The sequence below is a fragment of the Narcine bancroftii genome, chromosome 14, assembly GCF_036971445.1.
Source record: "Narcine bancroftii isolate sNarBan1 chromosome 14, sNarBan1.hap1, whole genome shotgun sequence".
NCBI classification, from domain to species: Eukaryota; Metazoa; Chordata; class Chondrichthyes; order Torpediniformes; family Narcinidae; genus Narcine; species Narcine bancroftii.
This window is the reverse complement of record NC_091482.1, coordinates 3,094,623-3,115,515: the sequence shown is the minus strand read 5'-3', so window position 1 is coordinate 3,115,515 and position 20,893 is coordinate 3,094,623. Positions and strand designations below refer to the sequence as shown.

Genomic DNA, 20,893 nt, shown 5'->3' with positions numbered 1-20,893 from the left:
GAAGGCACAGAAGTCTGGTTCAGTATTTCAAGGTTCAAGAACAGTTTTTTTTTCCAAAGGCTATCAGACTCCTGAAATTCCCCTTACTACACTAATCATAAATACTCCAACACCACAAAAGGGCCCATCTTAACTATTACAGTACCACTTATTTATTTTTGTATGATGGTAACATCATTCTATTGTAGTTATTTCATTTTAATTTAATATTCCCTTGTTAAAATTAAGAACCTGTTCAGCTGCAGCAAATAAGAATTTTGGTACTTACGGACGGTACACAACGTACATGACAATAAACCCATCGTCATTATCAAATACAGCTGTTTCTCAATGGAGAAAAAAATATGGAGGGGCACAAAGTGGGTGGAAGTAATTGAACCATAAATTTAGAGTTTTTTCCAAGAATGAATTTTTTCATTTACAAGGTTTGTATTTCCTCACATTGGTCCTCAAATTGCTCCATTATTCTTGGCCCAACAATGGAAATAACATTACTGATTGAAAATTCAAACTCCACCCCTTTTCCTGAAAATTAAAATCAAATTTGTCTTTTGGGGAGTTTTTTTGATTGAGCAAGAAATATTCATAGGAAATGTTTTAAACCAATGAGAAAAAATAGTAACACAATGTCGATCATTGATGAGTCAATTAAATCTTATCTGACATTTATCTTGCCCCATTTGGTCCTCATAATCCTAGATGTCCATCCTTGCCTCACAAAAAAACTATCAATCTCAGTTTTGACATTTTCAACCAAGCGCAAACCCCAACTGTTTCTTTGGGAGAAGAGAGTACCATATTTCAAGTACCTTTATGTGAAAAGTTTCTTTCCAACATCTCCTGAATGGATAGACCGACATTAGTCAAGCCATCTATGTTTATGGTTCATACCATGCTCGCGAGGTAAAGATGAGGTAGCATTTCTCCAGGACAATGGAGCATATTTACAGAAGTATAAGTTAAGCACATTCAAATATGAGAACTTGTGCAGTAACAGTGCACGGTACCCTATCCCAAATGTTCTGGGAGTTCAGGAGTCTGATGGCTTGGGGGAGAAAGCTGTTGCCCAATCTGGATATAAGGGCCCGAGTGCTGCAGTACCTCCTACCAGATGGTAGGAGGGAGAACAGTTTATTTGAGGGGTGTGTGGAGTTCTTCACAACGTTTATTGCCTTTCACCTGTTGTAATTTCAGGAACAAAGAACAATCCACTGGAGGAACTCAGCAGGTCGAGCTGCATTACTGGGGGAGATGGAATTGTCAACGTTTCAGGCCTCAAGACTGAGATACAGAGTGGAGAATTCCAACTTCATTTTTCCTCCCAGCTCCTGCTTCTCCAGCTGACTGACAGACCTGCTGAGTATCTTCAGCAGATTTTTTTTGTTCCTGATTCCAGAATCTGCAGTCTCTTGTATCATGAATTTGAAGAACATGTGCCCCTGATCAAGACTCCCCCATCAGATTGCGGCTCCATTTCTTCCATTACGATGGCGACCATGGGCCCAAAGTCTAGCATTGGCCTTGATAACAAGATTGTGAAAAGCACTATGAAATTCAAGACATTTTCTATCCTTTTAAAAAAACCTCAGCTAAATGCAGCATGAGGCAAAAGATCAGCCAACACTTCAGCCATTATATCCTTCATCAGATGCTAATTTATATCAAACTGCTGAAGATTTAAATAATGAAACTCCTTTCTCAGCTGAACCCTCTTACATATTGACACACGTATAAACAACTGACAAACGCACAGCAAATCCAGTACAAATGTGTGTGGCGATCTATATAAATAAGGAGTTCAAGTTTCACCAAACAATCTAAAATTACATGTTACCCACCAGATAGAACAAGATTTGTAGCACCAATGCTCATGTCACAAACATTGGTTTAGCTGCCAACATTTTATTAGCATGTAGTTTTGAAAACATTTTTTTTAAATCAGATGCCACCCAAGATCCCACCAATCCTATTTTCATTCTATATAATGGCAGTAATAAAGGGAATTCAAATGGATACATGGGGACAGACCCCTTTCAAAAATCAAATAACACATTTGTTATCGACTTCAAAACGATAATTTACCAAACTGTCTTTTGACATCTCCCACTTTCCTAGTCGTCCAGCTCACGCACTTCTCTCTTTTTTTCCCAGCCTTTTTTTTATTCAGCCATTTATTACAGTTAAATCTACCTTGTCCCAAAGTTACAGCCTGTTACTGTGCTGTATATCTAAAGTTTTAAAAATTAAGTGAACGCTGCTGTTACGTTTAAGTGTATTCGATATTTAAACAATTATTGTATATGTGTGTGTGTGTGCGCGGTGGAGGGGGGGGGTGTGAGCAATATTCATTTTAAAGTTTTCTTAAAAGTCCCACCTGCTCTTATTCTATCACTTTTAGTCTTCAGGACAGTAACACTAAAGGGAAAGGTGCAATCAGGTCCAGTGCAGTTTTTTTTGTGGTGGAAAACTATTTAAGAGAGCCCTGCCATTTGCTGAATTTACATGTGGAAATGCTGAGCCAGCATGAGTGGTGTCTGTACATATGTTTTGTATTAATCTGTTTAGCTCCTTGCACATTAAAATCATACTGGAAACTCAAGTCAAAATCCATTACCCTGTGCGCTTTGTGATCGTTCCCAGTGTCATGGGCTGTTTGATCTGTGCGAGGGGTAGCACAATCGTCAAGGTTGGGATGGGAGAGAGCCGTGGATTTCCCCAGTTATTGTTGGTGAAACTGTTGTAACTGTCCTGGCTGCTCAGTTTGCCTGCAAAACAGAGAGAAAGAACAAGATAGAATTATTTTCCAAGTCGCAAAAGGGGTCATAGAAACAAGGCCATTTACTTGAATAATCTTCCTTTAACAGTTGACATTATTCTCTATCCCTATTGCACTAATAAACTTTCACTTCATGTGGTCTGGTACACCTGTCTGGTACACCTGTCTGGTACACCTGTCTGGCATATAGTGTTTTATATGATGGTGAGTTAATGTAACGGATGCTACAACTACATTTCTAGGTAGGAAGCTAATATTTCCTGATATCTAGTATTAGGAATAACTCCAGCAGTTTGTAATTGGAGATCCAGATATATTGATACCTAGCATGAGTGTAATAAGCCTTCTCCAGGTAGCAGGTCATGGCTTTAAGTGTTTATTAGCATCTGGGGTCATCTACAAACTTGCCTGAAGCCTTCAATACTTGCGCTGACTGAGAACAACATTTAGAATCAAACTTGACATGACATCTGAAGCCCTCCAAAGTCACACACAGCCACATATTCTTGGCAACAGCAGCCCTGGAGAAGGTGGTGCTGAACCAGTGCAATCCAAGACTTAGGGTGCCAAGATTTTATCACAGCAACGGCAAATGAACAGAAAATTGAGAAAGTGGACGACTTGGAGGGGGACCAGGTGATAGGTGCTTCTTCATCTGCTACCACTGACTGTCTTGATAGTGAAGTTGCATTATTCTGGGCTGCATACCAACTACCAGGTGGGAGGTGTTGGTGGCCTTGGTGCACATTAAGGTGGGCAGATCCCCAGGATCTAGTTCCTGGTGGACGCTGGTGAAGAAGATGTTTGCCATGCTGACCATCACTGGGTTGGATTTTAAGTCTCAATAGTTGAGACGCCATGATACAGCTCTACAAAGTGTCAGTGAGGCCACATTTGAAGTATTGTGTATAATTCTTTATTTTCCATCATGCTAATGCCTATTTGTTGGAAAGGATACAGAAGAGATTCATCAGGATATTGCCAGCACTGCAGGACTTGAGTTGTAGAGAGAGAATGGATAGATGGAATCTTTAATCCCTTGACCTTCAGAAGTATACAAAATTATGAAGTGCATGGATAAAGAGAATGCTCACAGTCCTTCTCCCAAGGTAGACAACTCTAGAACTATAGGTTTAAGAGAAAGAGCCCAGAGTTACAACGTTCAGTCAGAGGATGGTCAGTTTTTGAAACAGGTTACCAGAGGAAGTTATTTGGACAGATATTAACAGGAAAGGTTAAAAAAAGATATACCAAACGCAGATCAATAGGACTTGCCCTGAATGTCAGCTTGGTAGACATGGAGGAATTGAGCAAAATGGCCTGTTCCTTACTGTATAACTCTATGAAGGTCTGGGTTCAGGTACTAATGAAGTCTTGATGGATAATGAAGCTCATCCTTTTTTCTGGATCACACTGTATTTAAGGTGAAGGGGGTGAATGTTTAGATTTTCCTTTTGTTCGAATACTGTGATGTTATTTCTTAAATTATATGTTATTTTTTCCAATGGAATACATTTTTTCATTTCTATGTACCATTGCTGTACTCTCAGGCTCTCTTCTAATTTCCAGGTTGACATTATACATTTTTTTGCTACAGCTAAGGCTATCATAATAAATCTTTTTTGTGCTTCATCCAAATTGAGGCCTAGTTCTTTACTTCTTATATTACTTAGAAGAAAGATCTCTGGATTTAGGGCCAAACAAATATCTTTCACACCACCTCATCTTAGGGCAACAATGTCAAGTTCTTTGTGGCAGTTTTGCTTCTAGAAGAAATTGTTTCACAGATGATGCTATAGCCTTGTCACTTTACTCCATCCTGACCCACCTGGAGAACGATGCCTCATACGCCAAGCTGTTGTTCATTGACTTCAACTCAGCATTTAACACGATAATATCCCAGAGGCTGGTGGAGAAGCTGTCCTCACTAGGATGCAACACCTCCCTCTGTAACTGGATCCTGGACTTCCTAACGGAAAGACCACACATAGCAGAACGCCGAGCACTGACGCTCCTCGGGGTTGTGACCCACAACTCCATTGCCAGATCTAGCTCCAACAGTGCCATCAAGTTTGCAGAGGACACCATATTAATTGGCCTCATCAACAACAACAATGAGTCGCACTATAGAGAAGAGGTGGAAAGTCTCGAGAAATGGTGTGAGAGTAATAACCTGAGCGTCAACATTGGCAAGATGAAGGAGATCATTGTGGACTTCAGGAGGACCAGGAATGACCACCCTCCACCACAAATCAACATCTCTGTAGTAGAGAGAGTGGAGAACACCAGGTTCCCTGGAATTCACTTAACTAGGGACCCATCGTGGACACTCAACATCTTCTCACTTGTCAGGAAGGCAGAACAGTGACTGTACTTCCTAAGAAGACTGAAGCGGGCAAGGCTACCAGCCACCATCACGTCAGCCAACTACAGGAGCTCTATTGAGAGTGTCCTGGCCGGCTGCATCACAATGTGGTTCAGTTGCTGCAGAGAAATGATCCACAGGATCATACAAGTGGCAGGGAGGATCACTGGAGTCTCCCTCAGCATGATCTACCGGGATCATTACCTGAAGAGGATCCTTCCACCCTGCCCACAGCATCTTTCAGCTGCTCCCATTGGGGAAGAGATCCAGAAGTATCAGAGCCAACACCACCAGGCTGAAAAACAACTTGGTCTCATGGGCAGTGAGAAGAATGCTGAATGACCAAAGGAACTGCTCACTCTAACCATTTGAGACTCTCATATTCAGAAACAATATTTATGTATTTTTTATATAGATTAAATACTTGGCTGCATATGTTTTGTTTGTCTTTATGTGAATAATGTCTGGTGGTATGTCTGCCTGTTTTGTACTGAGGACCGAAGAATGCTGTTTCGTCGGGTTGTACTTGAACAATCAGAATTGAAAACTTGATATTCACCTTTTTTACACTTGCACTAATAAAGTACCGTGTGCTTCAGGGTAAGAACTAGTTCCACTCCTATGACTTAAAAGTGCATTATTACAGTAAGCCAGTTGGATTTTGGACCCACAAGAGTTAAATTCATTCTAAGATCCTTTCCTTTAAGTTTCAATGCTTTGGTTGGGAAGGTGACAAATAGAAAGTGCAGCCACACGTGTATTATTGCATCATCCCACCAAGAGTTATCTTTAGGTTCTTAAGAGACAGCAAGGAAGGAAGAAGGAGGATACAACGCAAACCACAGAAACATAATACCTACTGTATTTTGACAAAAAGCCGTAGGTTCAAAGACAAAAAGTAGCAGAGAAATGTGCAGGTCATTGTCTCATGGAGCCCAGCTGAAAGAAAACAATTCTGCACATTTTTCTAGTTACAAGTGACATGGTCTCAATAAATATACTGTAGAAAGCACCAAAGGAAAATAGAGATCATGGTTCCAAATTCACTTCAGAAATTATTTGGAATAAGTCCATTTAACAAAAGCGGTAAGAGAAGGGTTAGGCAATTTGAATATTGTGTACAGAGTTTACAAGTTGTCTTTACTCCCAGATGAGACTGCAGCTAAAATAATAACTAGACAATAGATTTTGCTCCTTGGCCCATGCAATCATTTACTCCACAAAGTGAATCAAAATGCAGATTTATTGTTTACTGTGATCTACTCCTTGGGGAGATTGCAGGATTAGGGGTGAGTTCTGGGGTAAATGAGCAAGCCCTTTTATAAAGCAAAAAAATCTGATCGTAAATGTCCAGTCACTGGAAGCAGCTGGCTAGGGGCGGGCTAATGACGGTGCAATGACGCCATCGGCCCGTGACCCAGGACTGATTAGTGAATGTACTATGCCAGAGTATTCCGGAATAGTCATCATCAGTGCGTCCGCTGCCTCACCTTCGGGGCCCTGGACTTGGCGCTCCGCTCCCTTGTTCTTCTCAATCTCCTGGTCGCAGCGGGTCAGGATCATGAACCTGGGGCCCCGAAGGTGCGGCAGCGGCTGGCGGCCACAGCAATGATGAATATTTTCAATGTACAGGTGAGTGAGTGAAATATAAACATTGTGCACATGATCAATGGCCAACTTCTTAGCCCATAATCCCACACGCAGCTGGAATCGCTCTGCGGATTATGGGCAACAAAGTCGGCCATTGCTCACTGTGCATTTATGAATGGCCGCGCCACAGCAACAATCACCCCGCCTACAGCTGCTCCAGAGGACACACCAAGGTGCCACTCCACATAAAAGGGACATTGGAGCAGCCTTATAGGGTTGCTCTATAAAAAGGGAAATTAAAATTTTGCTCTGAGGACCGACCCAGCCTTGAAGAGTAGGCCCTCCATAAAAACACCTAATGAGAAAGAGTGACTGTGAAATAAGTGGGTGAATGAGATCAATGGGAATGTACTGAGAAGTGGTACAGGCAGTTGGTGGAAAGACCCTCTACTATATCATGAGAGATATTAAAATTGACTAAGATTATATTTAATTGGAATGTCTTAAAAACAAGAGAGTTAAAACAAATAAAGTCTGTTTAGATAATATAACTAATGGGGCCAAATTGATCAGAAGTCAATCCACAGGACCCCAAGAGTGGCAGACAGCATCACTGGAGTCTCCCTCACCCCCATTGACGTGACGTATCGGGATCGTTGTCTGAAGAGGGCACGCAAGATCATTCAGGACCCCTTCCACCCTACAGACAACATTTTTCTGCTGGCCCCATTGGGTATCAGAGCCCGCACCACCAGGCTGAGAAGCAGCTTCTTCCTACAGGCAGTGAGAATGGTGAACGTCCAAAGGAACCGCTCACACTGATCCTCCGAGACGCTCGTATTCATGAAACAATATTTATTTGTGTAGATGAAATACTTATCCTGCGTGTGTTTTGTTTGTCTGTATGTGTGTTACGTCTGGAAAAACAACCAACTGAAAAACCTCACAAAGATAAGCGTATACAGAGCCGTTGTCATACCCACACTCCTGTTCGGCTCCGAATCATGGGTCCTCTACCGGCATCACCTACGGCTCCTAGAACGCTTCCACCAGCGTTGTCTCCGCTCCATCCTCAACATCCATTGGAGCGCTTTCATCCCTCACGTCGAAGTACTCGAGATGGCAGAGGCCGACAGCATCGAGTCCACGCTGCTGAAGATCCAGCTGCGCTGGATGGGTCACGTCTCCAGAATGGAGGACCATCGCCTTCCCAAGATCGTGTTATATGGCGAGCTCTCCACTGGCCACCGTGACAGAGGTGCACCAAAGAAAAGGTACAAGGACTGCCTTAAGAAATCTCTTGGTGCCTGCCACATTGACCACCGCCAGTGGGCTGATATCGCCTCAAACCGTGCATCTTGGCGCCTCACAGTTTGGTGGGCAGCAACCTCCTTTGAAGAAGACCGCAGAGCCCACCTCACTGACAAAAGGCAAAGGAGGAAAAACCCAACACCCAACCCAAACCAACCAATTTTCCCCTGCAGCCGCTGCAACCGTGTCTGCCTGTCCCGCATCGGACTTGTCAGCCACAAACGAGCCTGCAGCTGACGTGGACTTTTACCCCCTCCATAAATCTTCGTCCGCGAAGCCAAGCCAAAGAAGAAAAGAAAGAAGATGTTTGTTACGTCTGGGTGCTTTGTACCGAGGACCGGACAACGCTGTTTTGTTGGGTTGTACTTGTACAATCAGATGACCATAAACCTGACTTGAATTATGTGTGAATGCATTTCTCTGCTGAGCTCAAATTAGCTGATCAGAATATTATACGTATAGCTATGAAGTTTCATACAGCAAATACTCTTCAACAAACAGGCACAAGAATTTCAAAGGAAAGAGATCCAACTGTCATTGGGGGGGAAAATGTGACTGCCCTAAAATAGCTAATTGTCAGTTCAGCTTTGAAAGAAACAGAACGAGCAGAATTCTAATAGCTGACCAAAGGTTATTCGTTTTCACTGATTCTATTCATGGTAACTATTACTTACAGAGTTACTCCCTGTACATTGCCATATGCTGCCATCATCATTCAGGGGCTTAGCTCAACATTCACACCTTCACCTCTCCCGGATTTGATCTATCTCACCCGGACCTCTAATTACTGCAATGTCAAATGATTCAATGTGTTTGAACTTGCTGCCAGAGAGCAAAGTTTGCTACTCCTCTGGTGATAAAAAGGTTTCTCTTTTCAAGGAATCAGCATTGCAATTGGAAATTTGCAATAAGCAAAGATTGAAAACTCAAACCTTGCCAGAATACAATGAAGTGACTAAAACTGTAATTTATGGGGAGTATGCAAAGACCAATTGGGTCACTGATGTTCTCCAGGAATAAAAAGCCATCTACCCTTTTCGAAATGGGTTAGGGTTAGGGTTAGGGTTAGAAGATTGGGCAATAAATGCAGCCTTGCCACCATCACCTCCACATATTGAACAGGGTTCTTGTGCAACTCAGTAAACTTAAAATTAACAAAGAAGTGAAATGCAAGAAATAGAAAATATAAACAGAAAATACTGGAAACAGAAGAGAGGCCTTAAATCTTTTGAAAGTTCACATCGTGGCGGCACAGCTACAGTAGCGGTTAGCGCAACGCTGTTACAGTACTGGGGTTCGAATCCCATGTTGTCTGTCATGAGTTTGTACGTCTTCCCCGTGTCTGCATGGGTTTTCCCCAGGGACTCTGGTTTCCTCCCACCTTTCAAAATGTACTGGGAATGGTAAGCCAATTGGATGCAATTGGGCGGCACAGGCTCATGAGCCGAAAGATCCTGTTGCCATGCTGAATGTCTAAAGTTAAACATTTACATTTAATCTGAATGTACCAGAAAAAAATAGTTTTTAATGTAGCAAGGACGTCCCAAGGTTCTCCTGAACATTCTTTGAAGCCTGGTTTCACACTTCTCCGGAGTTCTGTCCTGTGCACTGCCATCTCCAACCAAGGAACCAGGCTTCCAGTAAAGCAATACACACTGGCTGCATTCCTAATCTTCAGGATGTTCATTATATAAATTGGAACCCCCACCCCATCCCATGCCCTCTCTCCTCAGGTAACCGTTTTCAAATTGTAGCCCAAATCCAACTGAACACAAGAACATAAATAGTAGCAGGAATAGGCGATCTGGCCCATTGAGAACCTGCTCCACCACTCAACAAAATAGGCTCATCTCCAGCTATCTGCCTTTTCCCCATATCCCTTAATTCCCCTACGATGCAAAAACCAATCCAATTTTGCATTAAATAGGTTTATTGGGGCAGCCTCCACTGCTTCAATGGGCAGCTAATTCCATAGACTCACCACTCTCTGGGGAAAGCAGATCCTCCTCATCTCCATCCTAAATCTACTACCCTGAACCTCGTGGCTATGCCCTCTGGTTCTCATCTCACCTACCAATGGAAAAAGTTTAACCTACCTCTTTCTTACCTATTCCTTTCATAATTTTATACATTTCTATAAGATTTCCCAACATGGATTTGTGGGAGGAAGGTCATGTTTGACCAATCTGATTGAATTTTTTGAAGAGGTGACTAGGAATGTGGATGAGGGTAGTGCAGTGGATGTTGTCTATATGGACTTCAGTAAGGCCTTCGATAAGGTACCACATGGAAGGTTAGTTAGGAAGGTGCAGTCTTTAGGTATAAATTTTAAGATAGTCAAATAGATTGAACATTGGCTGAAAGGGAGAGGCCAGAGTGTGGTAGTGGATAATTGTCTGTCAGGTTGGAGGCCGGTGACCAGTGGTGTGCCTCAAGGATCTGTATTGAGCCCATTGTTGTTCGTTATATACATTAATGATCTAGATGATGGGGTGGTGAATTGGATTAGTAAATATGCAGACGATACTAAGATAGGTGGAATAGTGGATAATGAAGAAGGTTTTCAAGGATTGCAGAGGGATTTGGGCTGCTTAGAAAAGTGGGCTGAAAAATGGCAGATGGAATTTAATGCTGATAAGTGTGAGGTGCTTCATTTTGGTAAGAAGAATCAGAATAGGACATATGTGGTAAATGGGAGAGCATTGAGGAATACAGAAGAGCAGAAAGATTTAGGAGTAACGGTACATCGTTCCCTGAAGGTAGAAACTCACGTGAATAGGGTGGTGAAGAAGGCTTTTAGTATGCTGGCCTTTATCAATCATTGCATGGAATATAGGAGTTGGGAGGTGATGTTGAGATTGTAGAAGACGTTGGTGCGGCCTAATTTGGAGTTCTGTGTGCAGTTCTGGTCGCCTAATTATAGGAAGGATATAAACAGAGTGGAGAGAGTGCAGAGAAGGTTTACCAGAATGTTGCCTGGGTTTAAGCATCTGGAGTATGGGGAGAGATTGGACAGATTGGGTCTTTATTCTTTGGAGCGTAGAAGGTTGAGAGGGGATTTGATAGAAGTATTTAAGATTATGAAAGGGATAGACAGAATGGATGTGGATAGACTATTTCCGTTAAGAGGAGGAAAGATTAAAACAAGAGGACGTGAGTTAAGAATTAAGGGGCAGAGGTTTAGAGGTAACATGAGGGGGAACTTCTTTACTCAGAGAGTGGTAGACGTGTGGAATCATCTTCCGGGAGAAATAGTGGCGGCGGAGTCAATTGTATTATTTAAGAAAAGGTTGGACAGGTATATGGATGAGAAGAAGATGGAGGGTTATGGGCATTGTGCAGGGAGGTGGGACTAGAAAGGGGTGTTTGGTTCGGTGCGGACTAGAAGGGCCTAATGGCCTGTTTCCGTGCTGTAATTGTTATGTTATGTTATTCTTCTGAATTCCAGCAAGTACAGTCCTAGATGAATCAATCTCTCGTCAAAGGCTAACCTCCTCATCTCCGCAATCAATCTAGTGAACCTCCTCTGCATGGCCTCCAGTAGATCCTTCCTCAAGTAAGGAGACCAGAACTGCATGCAGTATTCCAGATGCAGCCTCACCACCTTCCCATTAAAATGCAATTACACTAGCAGTTATATTTAATGTAGATGGGAGTTATTCTGGAAAAAAAAGTCAAGAAATAATCTCTGAATTGAAAATAGGAATCTAGAGATACTTTTTCATTTACACTGGAACAATGGTATGAAGTAGATGTACTGCGTCCATTAGCCATTCAGAAATGCTAATTTGTAAATCCTACACCAGAATGCACAAACTTACTTTTTAAGTGCGTACAATATCACTTGCAGTAGACAGGCTGTTAATTTCTAGTTATCCCATCTAATTATTTTAATAGGAAACCAAAATATATCTCTAAAAATACAAACAAGGAGCAAATGTCAATAGAAAGGAAAATGAATTAAGAGAATTTATCTGGTGAAAATAGAATCAAAATGTTGAAAATCGACAGGCAACAGTGAATTAAATGGTTTAGAAATTTGTTTTTCTTTGTTTTTACAATACCCTGAAATGCTGTCCTTGTTCTTGACAAAGGGGGTGGTTTATTAAGGATTAGTCTCTTAAATAACCAAAGCCTTCTGTGTAGACACTACACAAATCCCTGATCAAATCCGCCCAATTCTGGGCTGAAGAGGGTTCTTATAATTTCAAAACACCGACACCACCAACCGCCAACAACCCCCACCCCCACTCCAGAGTAGCCAGCCCTTTTGTGAGGAAGAAATAACAAGAAAAGGTTCTCAAAAGAAACAGGAGGTACTGTAGACTGCAAGGAGATAATGACGCTTCAAATAGAGTAAAGATAGGAAGGAAAAACTCTTAATGAATTTAGTCTGTCTCCAAAAAGCAACTTCAGCTTTTGCCACCATCTCTTATCTGTGCTTAGAGAATGACAATTCCATTCAGTTGAAGGCTAGGTAACTTTTTAACAGACTAGTCCTTTATCAGAATTTCTTAACAGATATTGTTGGTCGCCTTCTGCTTACAAGCCACTGCCTTGTCATTTGTGTTAGTCTTTGGACAGGAAATAAACAAAATAACCTCATATGCAGAAAATGCTTAAGTGAATGTAGTACTCTTTTTATAATACTAATGTTATACAAATTAGAATTTTTTTTTATACAAGATAGAACATTTCTGTACCATTGTTGGAGTTTGCTGCTTAACCTGGATGAGTGTGGGGAAACAAAATATAAGCACAATGTATTCATTGACTGAAGTAATTTGAGATTTTCAAAATTAAATACCAAATGAGAATGTCATTGTACAAAATCCATATTAATTGGAAACTGCTAAAAACCCATCTTTAAAGTTAGTCTGTTCATTTACAGGACATTGACCTCTGAAGCAGTTCTTCGAATGACGTACTTCCACTCTGGGCTCTGATCTGGCTCATGGGCAATATGGGACCTGCAGATCCACAGATTGGAAAGACTTGGTTCAGGTGAGGAGTTAATGAAGTGATATGCTCCTTCCACTGCTTGAGACAGAGCATCGATGTGTTTCCAATAGGCCTTGAGGCCATGCTCCCTCTTCATTTGAGCAAATATGGGCCAAAAGTTCCCAGATGTCAGTGAGGAAATTCCATTTCATCAAAGAGAGTTCGAGCACACCCTTGAATCTTTTCCTCTTTCTATTTTCTATAAATTTTACCATGGTAGAGGTTGGAATAGAATGGCTCTTTTGGGGGAGTCAGATGTTGCTCCTGTGAGGAATCTAGTCTACACAATAAATCATGGAATCAACATTGTGGCAATAGTTAGCATGGGAGGTAACTTTAGCATTGGGTGACACAGTTAGCAATTAACACAATGATCAGTGACCCAGTTTTAAATCCGGCGCTGTCTTAAGGCATGGGTTTCCTCCATCCGTTCAAAACATACAGATGTTGTAGGTTAATTGGGTGTAATGGGCAGCAGAGGCGTGAGGGTTAGAAAGGCCAGCTACGGTGCTGTATGTCTAAATTTAAAATATAAAAATTGTCAATAATCCGAACATTTATTGCCAATTCCGAATTGCCATTGAAGTAATAAGCAAGTCATGGGTAGCCTGGACCAATAGCCTCCCAGCTCCAGAGAATCAGGTTTAATCTGGAGTTTGTAGGTTCTCTCCGTCTCGATCCAGGAAGTAAAATGGCCACTGTGAAGTGGGTGAGGGGCAGAATTGGGGCAGGGGTGGGGAATAGGGGAGAATGAAAAATGGATTTAAGAATTGTGTAAACTGGGTGATTAATGATTATTGCTGATTTGATTTGCTAAAGGACCCGTTTCCGTGCTATATCGCCCTCTATTAAAGCCACATTGAAATGCTTGGAGTCGCACACAATCCAGATTGAATAAGGTCATTAGATGTCCTTCACTTCAGGATATTAGTAAATCACACAGTTTTCAGATATTCGGCTAATTTAATTGTAACTATTGATGCTCCTAGAACGCGTCCACCAGCGTTGTCTCCGCTCCATCCTCAACATTCATTGGAGCGACTTCATCCCTAACATCGAAGTACTCAAGATGGCAGAGGCCGACAGCATCGAATCCACGCTGCTGAAGATCCAACTGCGCTGGGTAGGTCACGTCTCCAGAATGAGGACCATCGCCTTCCCAAGATCGTGTTATATGGCGAGCTTTCCACTGGCCACCGTGACAGAGGTGCACCAAAGAAGAGGTACAAGGACTGCTTAAAGAAATCTCTTGGTGCCTGCCCCATTGACCACCGCCAGTGGGCTGATCTCGCCTCAAACCATGCATCTTGGCGCCTCACAGTTCAGCGGGCAGCAACCTCCTTTGAAGAAGACCGCAGAGCCCACCTCACTGACAAAAGACAAAGGAGGAAAAACCCAACACCCAACCCCAACCCACCAATTTTCCCCTGCAGCCGCTGCAACCGTGTCTGCCTGTCCCGCATCGGACTTGTCAGCCACAAACGAGCCTGCAGCTGACGTGGACATTACCCCTCCATAAATCTTCGTTCGCGAAGCCAAGCCAAAGAAAGAAGAAGATTGATGCCCAGTTTTTAAACATTTAAATTTGAAATGTAATTCCCCTGCCATTATGGTGGGATTCAAATGGGAATCCTGACTGAACAGTTGACCATTCCTTTCCCTCCACAGATGCTGACTGAGAAGTTCCTCCAGTAGTTTGTGTTTAGCTTCCATGGATCAAAGGTCTAAACTTCTCATTGCCAGTCCATTAACCTAACCTCTATGTTACCATAAATGATTACAATCCTCCAGTGTTGCACATTTCTCGCCACAGAAAATAGTTACACATGAAAAGAGAGAGCTTAGTTTGCAGATTTGTTTTGTCAGTTAACAGAATAATTAAGTCCATATTTCAGAATCAGAAATTATTGTCATGAACATGTCACGAAATTCGTTGTTTTGCGGCAACATCACAGTGCAAACATTTATATAAACCACCTTACAAAATAAATAAAAATAGAGCAAGAAAAAGTCAAAATAAGGTAGTGCCTATGGTTCATTTTTCATTCAGGAATCTGATGGCAGAGTGGAAAAATTTGTCCTTGACCTGATGAGTACATATCTTCAAGCTCGTGTACCTCCTTCCTGAAGGTAGCAGAGTGAAGAGGGCATGGCCTGGGTTTTGAGTGTATTTGAGGATAGAGGCTGCTTTCATAAGAGACTGCCTCTTGTGGGTATCCATGATGTTGCAGGCCAGGTTAACAACCCGCTGGAGTTTTGTCTTGTCCTAAGCATTGGCACCTCCATATCAGACAGTGATGCAACCAGCCAGAATCCTCTCCATGGTACACCTGAAAAAGTTTTTGAGAGTCTTCAGGGACATACCAAATCTCCTCAAACTCCTTACAACATATGGCCACTGGTGAGCCTTCTTCATAATTGCATCAATGTGGAGGCTCCAGGACAGATCCTCAGAGAATTTGAAGTTCTTGACCCTCTCCACTGCCTGCCCCTCGAAGGACCAGTACTTGTACTCCTAATTTCCTTCTGAAGTCCACAATCATCTCCCTGATTTTTCTAACATTGAGTGCATCAATCATCCGGTACACAAGAAGAGTAGTGTGGGCTGCCTGAATGACTACTGCCAGTAGCACTAACTTCTACTGTGATGAAATGCTTTGAGAGGCTGGTCATGACTAGAATTAACATGTACCTAAGTAAAGATCTGGGCCCACTACAATTAGCCTATCGTCACAATTGCTCCACAGAAGATACAAGATCACTGACTCTCCACTCAGCTCTGGATCACTTCGAACACAGCAATTCATACATACGGCTCTTCATAGACGACAGCTCATCCTTCAATACCATTATTCCCTCAGTGCTGGTCAAGAAGTTACAAACTCTAGGCCTCTGTACCCCACTCTGCAACTGGATCCTTGATTTCCTCATTGGAAGACCACAGTCAGTACGAATTGGAAACTTTCATCAATACAGGCGCACCCTAAGGATGTGTGCTTAGCCCACTGCTCTACTCGTTCGTTATACATCCATGACTGTGTGGCCAGGCACAATTCCACCCCTATCTACAAGTTTGCCGACGACACCACAGTTGTCTGCAGAATCACAAATGGCAATGAGGAAGTGTACAGGAGGGAGAGAGATCAGCTCTTTGAGTGGTGTCACACCAACAATCTTGCATTCAACATCAGCAAAACCAAGGAGATGATCGTGTACTTCTAGAGAAAGTCATGGGAACACAACCAGTTCTCATCGAGGGCTCAGTAGTGGAGAGGGTCAAGAACTCCAAATTCCTGGGTGTCAACATCTCTGAGGATCTGTCCTGGAGCCTCCACATTGATGCCATCACAAAGAAGGCTCGCCAGTGGCCATATTTTGAGGTGCTTAAGGTGCATGTGACCAAAGACTCTTGTTGCAGGCCAGGTTAACAACCCGCTGGAGTTTTGTCTTGTCCTGACCGTGGAGAACATTCTGGCTGGTAGCATCACTGCCTGGTATGGAGGTGCCAACCAACTCTCCTGGGCCATGCTCTCTTCACTCATCTGGAACAAAATAGAGGAGCCTAAAGACGAGCACTCAGTGGCACAAGGACAGCTTCTTCCCCACTCCAACAGATTCCTGAATAATCAATGAACCAAAAACGCTGCCTTACTTTTCGTCCACTATTATTGTTATTTTAATTTTATTTTATTTTTTATAGTAATGTCATATGATGGTTATAATATGAATGTTTGCTCTATGACACAGCCACAAAACACCGAATTTCATGACTTGTTCGTGACAATAAATCCTGATTCTAATTCCATAGTTGTGACACCACTCAATGAGCTGATCTATCTCCCTCCTATACGCTTCCTCATTGCCGTCTATGATTTAGCCAATCACTGTGGTGTCATCGACAAATTTGTAGATAGCATTTGAAATGTGCCTAGATACACAGTCATGGGTGTAGAGTGTGTAGAGCAGTAGCCTAAACACACATCCTTGAGGTGTTCTTGTATCGTTAATCAGTGGAGATGTTTCCAATTCATACTGACTGTGTTCATCTGATGAGGAAGTCAAGGATCTTTAGAGATATTCTCACAAAACTGTGGAAAAATGGACCTCACTGATTATTTTTTTAAAAGAGGACAAGAGTTAAAAGTGAAAGGGGGAGTGTGGAACGAGCTGTGGATGTGGGCTCAATATTAACATTTAAGAAAGATTTGCACAGGTACATGGATGCGAGGGGTATGGAGGGATATGGACTGGGTGCAGATCAGTGGACTTGACCGAATAATAGATCGGCACAGACTAGAAGGGCCAAAGGGCCTTTTTTCTGTGCTGTTGTGTTCTCTAGTTTTTAACCAACAGATGGTCAGTTTCCTTACCATTGCCTCCAATTTTAAATCCTTTAATTTAATTTTGTTTTTAGTTTGAACTTCTTAAGCTAGTATCGACTATGATTTCATGGGTCAAATTTAACAGCACAAATACTGGGAACAACCTCAAAGACTTTGCACTGGAGTTACAATTAAATTAAAGTCAAAGAACTGTCAGGAGTTTATAGAACAAGCTCAGGAACGTATCATGCCCTGACCAAGCCCAAACCCCCACCAACATTACTGAATACCATGAGCAACAGTTTGCCTGGACCTAGCATAAAGGTGATAAATACTTCTGTCCCCGACCTCATAAAAACTGAACCTTGAATATCCAAATATCATGAGTGATTCTAGCGTTCCAGACTGAACGCAAGTGAAGAATGGGAAGCTGGAAGGACTTGGCAAGGCATGCAGCATCCATGGAGAAAAATGGTCAGTCAATGTTTTGGGTCGGGATCCTTTTTAGCATTCCAGATTAGTCGGGGCTGAGAGAGCCACCCATTTTAATTTTGATTGAAGAAATGCCCCTCAAACAAAAAGCCACCAGGTTTTGGCACCACCTCTTCTCTGTCTTTAGAGAATGACAATTCCAATCAATGGATGGCTAGGTAACTTTTTAACATACTAATCCTTTATCAGAATTTCTTTATAGATATTGTTGGTCAATTTCTGTTAATCTTGTCATTTGTGTCAGTGTTAGGACAGGAAATAGACAAAAAATGTGCAGAAAATGCTTAAAGTGAATATAGTATTTCGAATATTAATATTATTTAAGCTAGCAAGCTGGGAACATGGCAAATCACCCATGACTTCCAAGTGCTTCAAAGAATCAAACTCTGCAGACCATCACCAGAACACTGGTATCTGTGTGCTCGAGGACTATATCCACCAAGTTGATGGCATTCAGAGCTAGGGCTAGAACAAATCTGTAAATTCAATCTGAGGAACATTTGAACATGAGAAGAATTACTTCACATGCAGAAGCAGCTTTTTGACTTTACCCTGCAATGCTTTCCTCCATTTTTTTTGGTGAAAATTAACTTTGTCCATGCAGATTGAACGCCAGACTCAAGGACATCAGACAAACCTTCTCTGGACAAAAAAAAGCAATTTCAATGATTTTTGTGGTATGAAGCCTACTTAAGTCTCCAGAGCAAAATGTGAAAAGTAATCCAGTTCCCTGGAACAGCAACATGATTTAACAAAACCAGTCCGACCTCATTAACAATGAATAGAATGTTTTGGTTTTATTTGTTTAAATAAAAAAGAGGAAAAGGAGAAGAAAAGCAGACTCCTTTCCCACACAGTTTCTGAGGTTCATTCAGGCCTGTGATAACAATCAGACCCAGGACAAAGGCAACTGAGATTCTTTCGTGTTCTGTTTAACAACATTTGCTTCAAAGGTAATTTGTAATGTTTGAGGATTAACGATTAGAGCACATAAAAAAACTGCAACGACATCTCAGTTTGAAGCAACAAAGTTAAATAAGAGATGATGGTCCTTCAGGAAAAGTTTCCATTCAAGGTGCCAATTCTAAATCAACACCCCAAAATGAATTAAGACTTTGTGAACAATTATGCTGAGAGCAGCTGGCTTGGAATATCAGACAACATTGTTCTGCCTTGTTTCTTTCTAAAATATTCTTGTTGATATCACCCTTGAATGACCCTTTACTGACAATTACCCAACATAACACTGCAGAATGAAGACTCTTCCCTACGTACAATCTCAGGAGACCTCATGACCAAAGCAATGTTGCATTTCCTTATGCAGCTCCTCAAGATGGAGGATGATTTGCTTTCACTTCATAGTTCTGTCATTTCTAAGTTGCTTCATAGGTGAGGCAGGAAACACTTCAGGGGGTAGGTGGGCAGATGTGCTCCTGACATTTTTACTGGACTTCCACTTGCCGCTGCAAAGGGGCACAAGGTGCTTGGTCTTAGGCATGGGATTATCGTGAAAAATGAAGCAGTATTTAAAGCATGTTGATAGAATTTACTCTGTCCCCCAAGCAAACTCCAATCACAACAATGTAGAGTACGGTAAAAATCCCTGTTATCTAGAATTCAAGCAATGGCAGCCTCAAGCAACCAGTAAAACGAATTGCAGAAAATATAATGGGTAAAAAATATGGGTTTAAAATTGGTGCACCTCACCATTCGTTCACTATTCGCGCATTTCAAGCATCCAGAAAATTTACTTTTCCACCATCTACCAATCCCCGTAGGTGCTGAATTCCAGAGATTTTTTTTTACTGTACTTGAGAGTCTATTTTTGGACAATGAACAGCACTGGTGATGGGCAAGTATTGTTAGAGCCTTGATGTTCTGCACAATAAGGTTGGTTCATTGGTGTTGATCAAAAGTCTGCAAAATTCAACAGGTTACACATTTATAGGAAGTAAAGGGGAACCAATGCTTCGGGCCAGAGCCCTTCATCAAACTAATGCTGTATGACCTGCTGAGTTTCTCAAGCACTTTTGAGTATTGCAAGGTTGATTAATTTATCCTTCCAGTGGATTTATTAGATCTTGTAGAGATGTTGATAATGGTGTCTTTTCAGTTTTTAGGACATTGTCCTGCAGGTGAATGTCACTGAAAAATTCAGGAAGGCAAAATTCACTGTTGCCCAGCGAACACGATCTTTGTGTTCAATTTGAGCTCTTGATCTTTCAATTTGTTTTCCCCCCGAGATGGCGAACGTTTGTGCTGACGATGAGCTTCACAATCAATGTGGCCTTTGGAAGAGAAGTGCCTCCCAAGGAAATGAAAGTGGCCATATTTTCTGCTTTCCCCTCTATTACAAGGCCCATATTTTGTATACCTAGGTGAATGTATCGATGCTGACATAGAGCTCGATCTCCAAGCAGGTGCATAGGCAAATATCTGTACATTGCACGATGACTTGAGGTGAGACTAAAGAAGTAGAAATGGCAGAGTTTTAACCACTTCCTGTTCACCAGAGAGAAGCTCCACTCAAGCAGGAAGGAGACAAAGCGCAATTGAAAAGAGGGAGATTAAGAAAAGGGTTGCAGCAAATAGCATGGTCTTGGAAGTTTCCAGTCTGCACTGGGATTGGGTCTATACTGGACATTGATTAGAACCATGGTTTGCATATCACTGTGTGGCAAAAGTAAAATGCAGAAAAAAATTCTGAGGGCAGCCAGATTCTCCACACTCTCTGGTAGTTAACAGTTCACAAAAGACCACCTTCAGAAGAAGATGCTGCCTCCATTCATTTCTTTGAGTTAGTACAAGATGAAGATCATATCCATTATACCTTAAATGGCTGAATTCAGACTACATTCAGGAAGCTTCATCTTGGCCCCTGGAAGATGGTGACTGCAGAGACATTCCTTGAACACCAGCAGGGAGGTCACATTGGATAATGATATCAGATTTGTCTCCTTTCATAAAGATGGACATAATTATGGCATTTACAAAGTCCTCTGCTGTGCACTCCTCACAGTTGTGACATTAGCTGAC

The 20,893-nt window shown here is 42.0% G+C and overlaps 1 protein-coding gene across 9 annotated transcripts in view; it reads right to left on the bottom strand.

The window, feature by feature from the left end:
* The window catches only part of bcas3 (BCAS3 microtubule associated cell migration factor), a 728,081-nt gene that overhangs the window by 388,370 nt on the left and 318,818 nt on the right, over positions 1-20,893 (bottom strand). For all 9 annotated transcript variants that reach the window (XM_069911282.1, XM_069911281.1, XM_069911285.1 and 6 more), the window contains exon 16: positions 2,615-2,765. In XM_069911282.1, the coding sequence (XP_069767383.1) occupies positions 2,615-2,765 (151 nt within the window). The remainder of the gene's footprint in view (positions 1-2,614; positions 2,766-20,893) is intronic.